This window comes from Metopolophium dirhodum, chromosome 5, assembly GCF_019925205.1.
Source record: "Metopolophium dirhodum isolate CAU chromosome 5, ASM1992520v1, whole genome shotgun sequence".
Lineage (NCBI taxonomy): Eukaryota > Metazoa > Arthropoda > Insecta > Hemiptera > Aphididae > Metopolophium > Metopolophium dirhodum.
The window spans coordinates 9,232,292-9,241,795 of NC_083564.1; the positions used below are offsets into that span (position 1 = coordinate 9,232,292).

General features: G+C 30.5%; 1 protein-coding gene across 4 annotated transcripts; it reads right to left on the minus strand.

Annotated features, from left to right (window-relative positions):
• Nucleotides 1-696: 696 nt before the first annotated feature.
• LOC132945179 (uncharacterized) lies at nucleotides 697-9,189 on the minus strand. Of its 4 annotated transcripts, none has more exons than XM_061014856.1 (6): nucleotides 8,913-9,189; nucleotides 8,614-8,825; nucleotides 5,754-5,898; nucleotides 5,472-5,611; nucleotides 1,397-1,582; nucleotides 697-1,148 (listed from the first exon to the last, which is right to left on the minus strand). In XM_061014856.1, exons 2-6 carry the CDS (start codon nucleotides 8,801-8,803, stop codon nucleotides 970-972), a joined length of 840 nt encoding a protein of 279 aa, XP_060870839.1. In that variant the 5' UTR covers nucleotides 8,804-8,825; nucleotides 8,913-9,189; the 3' UTR covers nucleotides 697-969. The 4 variants fall into 4 exon arrangements, with proteins under 4 accessions (XP_060870839.1, XP_060870840.1, XP_060870838.1 ...); XM_061014857.1 differs by having other exon boundaries at nucleotides 8,923-9,188; XM_061014855.1 differs by having other exon boundaries at nucleotides 8,614-8,850; nucleotides 8,923-9,178.
• Nucleotides 9,190-9,504: the final 315 nt, after the last annotated feature.

Here is a 9,504-nt window from a genome sequence, read left to right on the forward strand (position 1 = left end):
ATGAACCGTTTTCGTTTAAGTTGGATCCTTATTGTGCCATCTAGTGGTTGATAACTGAAACGTCGCTTTCATATTTCAACGTCTTATCGATAATTTTTAGTTTTTTATTTTATTATATGTAGAACATCCGCCACTTTAATATAAATAAAATACATTAAATAATTAAATATTTTAAAACGTGATTATTTTATTAGAATTACATTTGAATTTATAGTGAATAATATGCTTAGTAGTTATTACATAATATTTAATTAACTAATTAAAATGTTTAGATATCATTATTTTTTACTACTTCCATAATATGTACACAATACTATATTCATTTTATCCCTAAAACGATAGTATAAAACATAAATCAGATGATATAAAATCCAATTCTATTTTTTTTTAAATTATAATAATGTTATTAAATTGTTTAGTTATTTAATGTCACTTATAATACAGCGAACGGATTATAGTTTAGTAGTGATCTTAATTATTATTACATAGTAAATATTACTGTTGTATTAGTCGTATAATTACTGATTATAAATACATCCGATAAATTCTTTAAATACAAATATTGTAGACAAAAATACCTCAAAATAAGACTCACTAATCGACTATGGTGTAAATTAATTTTAATATTAGAAAATATTGTATATATAATTAATAGTATATGGGTTAGTTATTATACAACAGAAAACTACAGCACCGTCGTTTGAAATTTTTATATTATGAACAGACTAATAAAATAACAAAATAAAATGAATTAACATTATTATATATTTTCATTTACGAGTATAAGTTTTAATAGTATATATTATTACAATATTTGTGTGATGTCAGATGTAGTATAAATAAACTCCATATCTCTAAAAAGTGGTATAATAATATTTGAAAAAAAATCTGTTGGTTCGACTGAAGACATATTATTATGGCTATTATCGACGATAACATTAAGTATTTCATTAAATAATTTACGTTTCCTCAATAATAGACCGCTGACAAACCGTTTCCATCTAGGGGCTCGTCGAATTCTAGCTCGGTGTAGGCGTCATTCGAGTTTTCCACGAATTTGATCAGGCCGAATCTATCGAACTGCAATTTCCACGACCGCGTAATCGTGGCTTTCAACAGGGCGCCCACGATTCGGGATTTCAGATCTCCTGCAGAAGCCAATCATAAACACAATATTAAAATATCTGCACGATATCGGTTGGTAACGCAACGTGATATAAAAATAGCTATTCGTTATAATTATTATTTTTTTGTGGTCCGACAAAAAAACCGATTGAAAAACGTTATCATCGTTATCATCGTAGTTATATTATCACCGTAATAATAAATATAACCATACCACGCATTGAGCGTAGTGGCCCGTCAAAGCGCCGTCAATAATCAATAATAATATTACCGTTCAAGTATTTTCCGCAGACGATCGCGTACGGGGGTAGCGCCCCGACGCTGTCCAAAACGGTTATGTCGTCCGCGTCCTTGTGCAAAACGTTTTTGTAATTGTAAAAGGCCGTCGAGTCGACGGCCGCGGCGATCACTTGTTTGTCTTGCACCTTATCCACAGTCAACAAATGATTTCCGGTCTCTGTAACACGCACGCGCACATCGCCGGACGTCAGATACTTTACAATAATATTACGACATTATTATTATTATCATTATTATTATTTACACTTGTGGGTAGTTTTACCGTATAGTTACGGTTCGAAGTAAATACATACTATGTACAACACCTGTATAGGTACAGAGTGATAGGTACAACAAGAATGTTTTCAGCCTGCTATCATTGTTACCCCTATTCTTTAATAATGCGGATTTTATTACAACTTTGATTTTTGGAACTTCAGTGAGTACCTAGATGCATATTTTGAAAGTCATATTTTCAAATACTTAGACTTTTATACCTAACCATTTAAGGAGCGTATCTTTTAGCGGAGCAAACATCTTATTTTAAATAAGAACCGCGCCTAATTCTACAGTAAATTGTCAAGCCGATGATTTTTTTTGAAAATTATGAAACAGTTTCTGAGTTAGGTATTCAATTGTATGTACTTAAGAAAAATTGTTCTTATGATTATAATGAGCTTACAATACATATAAGACATATAATATATATATAATATACTATATTTTAATCCAGTACATTTTAATCTCTGTCAATTTTAATAAATTATACAGTTTTTATAAATTGATAATATAAAATACTATAATTTTAAAATCATCAATTAGCTTCCATAACTTTTAAGCTCATTATCATAAAATATTACCTTTTGTGGGTATACCGTATACTTACTTAAAATATAATAACTCCGGAACAACTAATTTCGATATCTATTTAACGTCAATATTTTCTAAAAAATTATCTCTACGATGTACAATAATAATGATGGCACTCATTTGGAAGAATAAATTTGCATCACCTCAAGGAACATCTCCAGTTGCATAAAAATCTAAGTTTTTGAAAACATGGTCCATAAGTGTACTTCAAAATTCCTATGGGGGTGAGCTTGATAAATCATCTTGCATATATAATAGAACGGCACGGTACATATAAATTTGAAAAGAAAATGATTTCCAAACAAATATTGCGTACTTGACGTACCTCTAATCGTCGTGATATCTTATAAAAAAAACGTCTGGTGTTTCAAAATTAATTTTAGCGAACTCTATTTGGACTTTTTTTGTCACGATTTAGTTCGGTGGGTATTTTATAATTACTGTTATTGTATATAATTACTCTGCTCTCGAAAAACAATTAAACAAGTAGTTTTAAGTGTATTATAATAACAGGTACTGTGCTATGATAAAATATACTGCAGGCTGCAGATACGACCAGTACTGATTATCATCCTAACGTGCAATTAGGTATAGGTAGTGTGCCGTGGAAATTATGCACCAAGTTTTTGAAGACGAATACTTAAATAATAATAATTTTTAATAACTAATTGTTGTCGAGCGACCGATCGGATAGGTAGGTGTCGTATTGTTTTTTTTTTAAATTTTGTGTTGTTCTGTATGATATGAAATACGATTAAACAGCGTTAGACTAAAATCTAAAATAGAAAAATCATCCAACCAGTAAGTCAACTATAGTGATTTGGTAAACGAGCGATTAATCTCCAATAAATCCCATTTAATAATTTTAAATACTATATACACAAGTACATCTTAATATTATTATTATCTATGCTGTAGTTTGGTTATCTTACTATTGGTAACTTTACCTACATCGTTTTTTATTTGGTTTTAAACCGTTTGTATTAGTGGTACGTTTTAATTTAACTATCGCATTAAAATTTAAAGTTTGTTTATAATTCAAATTAATTACCCCCTACTTGGACGACTAATTATGCCCATTGTATTTAAACACAACATTCTAATAAAAATATAATCGATATAAACAATTGAGTGAAAGAACCGTGTTTATAAATTAGTTTGTCATTGTCGTTGTAGGTACTTTCTATTTTAAATTAAGTGAACTTTCTATCCAAAATATAGTAAAAAAAAAATGTTTTACATTCCTATACATAGCGGAAAATAACTTTTCTTACTTTTATCATAAGCAAATCTTATCTATATATTAAACTTCCAAAGGAAAAAAATTATTTAATATATTTTGAAATTCCCCATATTAAAAGGTCAAGGGCACAACAAGTGATGTACTAGAATAAAAAATGTCAACGTAAGCAATAATTTGATTCATATTTTAGAATAAAAGTAAAAACGAATTTTCAGCTTTACCGATATTCTAAATTTTATTTAAACAGAAACAACGTTGTGCTCAAACAAAATAAATTGTATTTATTATTTTTTTGTAATTTACATTTTCGATGAGAATTTATAAAATATAGTGTTTTTGATCACTATTATAAAAAATAGTATGCCTAGGTGGGTAGAAAAAGATAAACTACATATTAAATACTACACGTCATGTACAAAGTGCGAAGTAAGGTTGGTTTGGAGTCGTTGAAATAATATTATGTTTGGATATATTTTTATTAAAATAATATATAGATCACATTTCATGCAGAGAACTAAATGTGGAGCACTTGGTCATAAATTTATAACTGGTTTGAAGTAAGTTATAATATTTTATCAACAATGACTTTGTTTTTAACTTTCGATATACATAATAGTATAATACATACATTGTTTAGCAAACAGCCATACCTAATGAATCAAATTTTATTACACCGTAATTTTTCATAAAACTTTGCAATGTCCAGTGCTCGAGTAGTCCCGTGTTACATTTTTCCGGATATTTTGTGTTCCGACAAATTATCAGGTCGCACCTAATACCCAATGGTCGTATATTATTATTTCGTAGTGGAATTGAATATTTGAAGGTTTTAATATTTTAAATAGGAACAAATGGTAATGTTATTAAACACGACTTATTTTACGAACTGGTTAATACGATTTCGAATAAATAGGTACCTTTTCATACTTTGTAAATCAATACCTACACCAAACACGATTGTGAAGATCACAAAATATGTTTTCAATATTTGATATAAATAAAAAATATAGTTAATATTAATCACGTAAAATGCAAATTTAACATAACAATATAATAGTTTTACATATTTTTAAATATTGTACTTGTATACTTCGTAATATTATAATTGTCTGTACGACGTAATTATTAAGGTGCGACAGACAGATTCGTATTTATTCAAACATTTCATTAAAAACATATTATAATTCATACATGCAGTTCCTCCGCATCTCGTGTTTTGCAATTATTATGATAATATAACATGCGAATTTATTATTTTCTAATTAATTTCTGTTTGACTTGTCGAGCTACCTACACGTCTTGCTATACATAACCGTTGGAATGTCTTGACACGCAATTTTTTCAGAATTTGTTTTACTGTCGAGTTAGCTGCACTGAAGTATAGTGACGCTAATAATATTATTGTCGACCAAACCTTGTTTTGTTATGATTATAGGTATTGTTGTACACGTTTGTTTTTTTTATGCAAGATGAAGACATCATTTCACATATTATTATTATAACTATAATATAATACAGGTACGTTAATAATTTAAATACTTTCAGTGATAATATTTATATTTAAAAAACGTCGAGGAATGCGCTTTTTATTATTATTATTTATCCAGTGCAAAAAAAAAAATTGCGAACCTACCTACTAAATCTGACCTAAATATTTTGTGCTAATCGATTTCAATTCGTTAATTGACTGAAGGGAAAAAATTGGCTGTCGCTCTACGAGCTGAACGTTGCGTGGTATATATATAACACCTGTTGTACATATAATATTATACCTGCAGCCTGCATTATACGACGTGTCCTGCTGTTCCAGCGGGGCATAACGCGAGAAAAATAATTATTATTAATCTAGTAATGTACCTACCAGCCTGCCTAACCTACCTACCTATATTGCAGGACAAAAGTATGATAATTATATAATAATAATATTAAATAGGTATGGACGTATAGTTATTACTTATCGTGTTGCCGAAGAACGACGAGTTTTCTCCGTTCGTCCTGAGCAACTTCTGTATGGTGACGCTGCTGCTGAGCGAATTGTCTCCCGTGTAACCCCAATTGCAGCCCCTCAGGTCCAGAAACGACTTGACAGTTTTCCTGTATATTTCCGGTTGTCGGAACGACAGTAAAAAAAAAAATTAAAAAAAACGATTACAATACATAATATTATTATTATCGCTGCAGGCCACGGCGCTTATATTATAATATTTTCAAAGCGTGATATCGTGGGTTAGCTAACCCGACATCCGTGTGCACAATGACGTCCGCGAAGTATCCCGGTTTCTGTGCCTTGTTCTTGGGATGCACGAACACGGGTGTAATAGGCAGCAATTCGATATTTTTCGACCTTTTCATCTTCAAGTACTGCGTCGGGCTCAAAAAACCTACACACCAAAACGTACGTAAACGATAATCATTCAGATGTCTATAGTATGTAATACATAACATATTACTATATTAATCACTGTTAATAAAATAATCAATTTAATATATTAATTAGAATGAATATGAAGTTATATGAATACACTTTATTTTACTTATCGTTACCGTTTCGATAATGATACATGCAGAGAAAGTGACAGCGCAGCGTGTACCTATAGGATGTTGGGTATACTATTGCACCGTGCGTTTATAAATATTCTATTAAATACTTCAAAAATATATTTCTGTCAGTAGTTATAATATTATTGTCGGTAGTCGGTGTGACAGAGTAGGTACCTATATATAAGATATCACTCTCGTCGACGGTCTCGTTATGAGTAATATTTTTTAAACGAAACCACTTCACTTTCCGACAAACGTTTACTCATTATTGTATGGCTGTAAATTGTAAAATATATAGTATAATAATATAATATCGGTCTTACTCAGCTTTTATAAAACAATATTAATACATTTAACTGTTCGTCGCAACGATTGAATATTATATTATAATGTTTGAAACGTTGATCACAAAAACAATAAGTTAAAATTATTGCACACTCCATCGTATAAGACGTATTGTACTGAGAATTTAATTTTCGGCGCATAACAACTATTAATGTTCATTTTAATGAGATCATTAGACATTCTAATTTATCTGTTAACGACAACAAAGATGATGATGACGATGATAATAATGATAAAGGTAAGAGACTGACGATTGATTTGTGTTCTCTGTTCGAGATAATAATACAAATTATGTGATGATAAAAAGCTTCAATATAATATGAATCGTAGACATAAAACATTGAAAAGTTAAGTGCAAGTGCTTTTATACAGATTATTTTATATCAAAGACTAAAATTTAATTAATTATTCAAACTAATGTTTGGAGCCATAATATTATATTATATTATATCACATTTATAGGGGTTTTTTTAATACCTAGGTACTCATCAAATTGTGTTCTGCACAATTATTTGTTTGAAATTCTTTCTTCTTAGTTTTGCATTTGCTTTTTTTGATATGCACAGTAAATAATTACTTTTTACCTGACATTAAGAAATATATTAATATATGTCTTTTTAAATGTAAATTATATATAAAAAAAACAATGAGTTCTAATAACAAAATATCAAAACTAAAAACATTTTATAGTTATAAATAATATTGTTTATCATAAACATTATAAATTTTACAATAACTTCGACGAATTATTCGTTATATCTATTGATTTTAACGATCATCTTTTTGTTTTGTTATTGTGAAGAATATGGAAATCTATGGTTTTAACCATTCATATTTTAGTACGTAAAATAGTAGATAAATATATATTATACAAAAAAAAGGATTTATAGTTCAAAAACTAATTTGTTTGAAAATAAATATGCGTCATTAGCGGCTTGGACCTCAACTTGTAAACCGTAATTCCACTCAAACTATTTCATCCGAAAAACCCAACTATATTTTGGACCAGAGCAAACACAAAATATACAAAAAGTATGAAAGTTACCATTACCTTTATGAACAGTTTGCATTAAAATGCGTCGGTCACTTTAACTCACAATCACCAAACGGAAAATTGTTGTTGTTTTTTTATTGGCATCAGATATTTAGATATTATATTGGTTTCATACTTTCATGACTTAAGTTCTCTTCCTTATATAATATTTTAATTCTGCCAACGTAGAATTTGGAATATGGTTACATTATACAAACGGTATACTTATATCTACCTACCTGTACCGACCTATTAAGGTGAACTAATTGACGATCAAACGGTGCTTGGCACACACAAATTAAATTATTATTATTATTGTATTTATAGTATTACGAATTCAAAACAATTTATACCTATAAAACTAATTATAATATTAGCTATATATAGATAAATTAAAATAGAAAGTGTTTTAGCCTAAAATTAGGTAAAAATAATATTATAATAATGATAACAAAGTTCACAAGTTTTAAAGTTAATTGCTGATATCGCGATTATTGAAGGTTAATTTTCGAACATTCTGAATGCACATTAATGAAACACGTGATGAACCTTGCATAATAAAATTGTATTGACACGTTTTGTTATCAATAAAACTGCGTTAAGGCATTCGCTGAATAAAAGATATCGACTGCTCTGTAACTAGACGTGTGTGAAACTATAATAAAAACGTTGAACTACAATAGTCGTTCATTCAAAACACAAAATAACCGTCCATATTATAATATGTAATTACGAGAAAACGAGTATGGATACAGTAAAATATTAATATCAACAACTACTAGCGTCTATGCAAAATAAAATATCACACATTTTGTGAACGCTGTCGAATGCGGAACGTTCTTATCTAAATAAAATTATATTCATGCCATTAATAACGCTGCATGAACCCAACGACGGATTCCCGACACTGCGTGTACGATTAACGTTATTTTCTGATTTCGTTAAAATAAATAATAATTTATTGTAATAACATATAATAATAAATACGCCATAGTATACCTAACAAAACTATACGTAACAAGGACATATTTTCACACAAATTTGAAATTGACAATTCATTTGATTAAATATAATATTACACTATTATTGCAATTATTATTATATTTTGACAGTGGATTTATAACGAACACTAAAATATACATTAAGTAATAATATTGTCTTTTTTTTTATTCAATACCTATGTCCACTTCTTTTAGGCAAAAGGGATCGGGACGGTCGTCGCCGTACAGGTCGATTGGGTCTCTGGACTCGTAGACGAGCGTCACGCTGACTTTCAGCTGTTCTTCCAGGAAATGGGCGATGCACTCGTACATCTCGACGGGGTGGCTGGGCACCAGGTAGGTGATCAATCGCAGCGAGTGTGCCATATTATAATATGGTTCCGCAGTCCTATAACGTCTCGTACACGGTTACACTGTATTACAACAATTAAATTATTACGTGTTACCGGGTTCGCGGTGACGTTTGAAAACTCACGGAAACTCACGTTTGGTGCTATCGAAATGTCGTGCAGGGGACGTGGGCAAACGGTCGGTTTCCGCGGCTCGAGACGGCTTTCTCGAACGGATCGCGAACAACGGTGTCGACGGACGCGCCGGGCGAAACGATAAGGCCGACCAGCGAGTGGGAGAAGACCAGACGATGAGCGAAGTCGGCGGAGGAGCCGTCTTTGGACATTGACGTTCAGATAAGCCGGTGCCGGTCGCGATAAACAGAATGCCGCCGCCGCCGTGTCAGCGTACATCGATAATAATATTATGCTATTATAATCCTCTCGCAAGCCCGGACGTAACGAATGGAATATTGTGACTTCTCCGATGGTTTTATCGTCATGTCCGTGTTTTTTGTTATTAGTCCGACAGATAAAAACAGATTATTAATGAACATGCTGGAATCATTTAGAAAATTAACTCCTAAAACATGCACGCACGCACCACGTACGCTGATTATAATATTATTATTATTATTATTATTATTATTATATCGGCTCGTAGATTACTATAATATTATTATAATATTAGTTTTAGGTAATAATAAATATAATGGTATACATACAACACGGTCGTTG

What these genes read in the sequence shown, in the direction of transcription:
- LOC132945179 (XM_061014856.1), bottom strand. Translation starts at nt 8,803, where the DNA reads ATGGCACACTCGCTGCGATTGATCACCTACCTGGTGCCCAGCCACCCC. An exon ending in ATTGTGCACACGGATGTCGG is followed by an intron (nt 5,612 to 5,753) that starts GTTAGCTAACCC and finishes GGAAATATACAG; the next exon opens with GAAAACTGTCAAGTCGTTTC. An exon ending in CTGCGGAAAATACTTGAACG is followed by an intron (nt 1,149 to 1,396) that starts GTAATATTATTA and finishes TGGCTTCTGCAG; the next exon opens with GAGATCTGAAATCCCGAATC.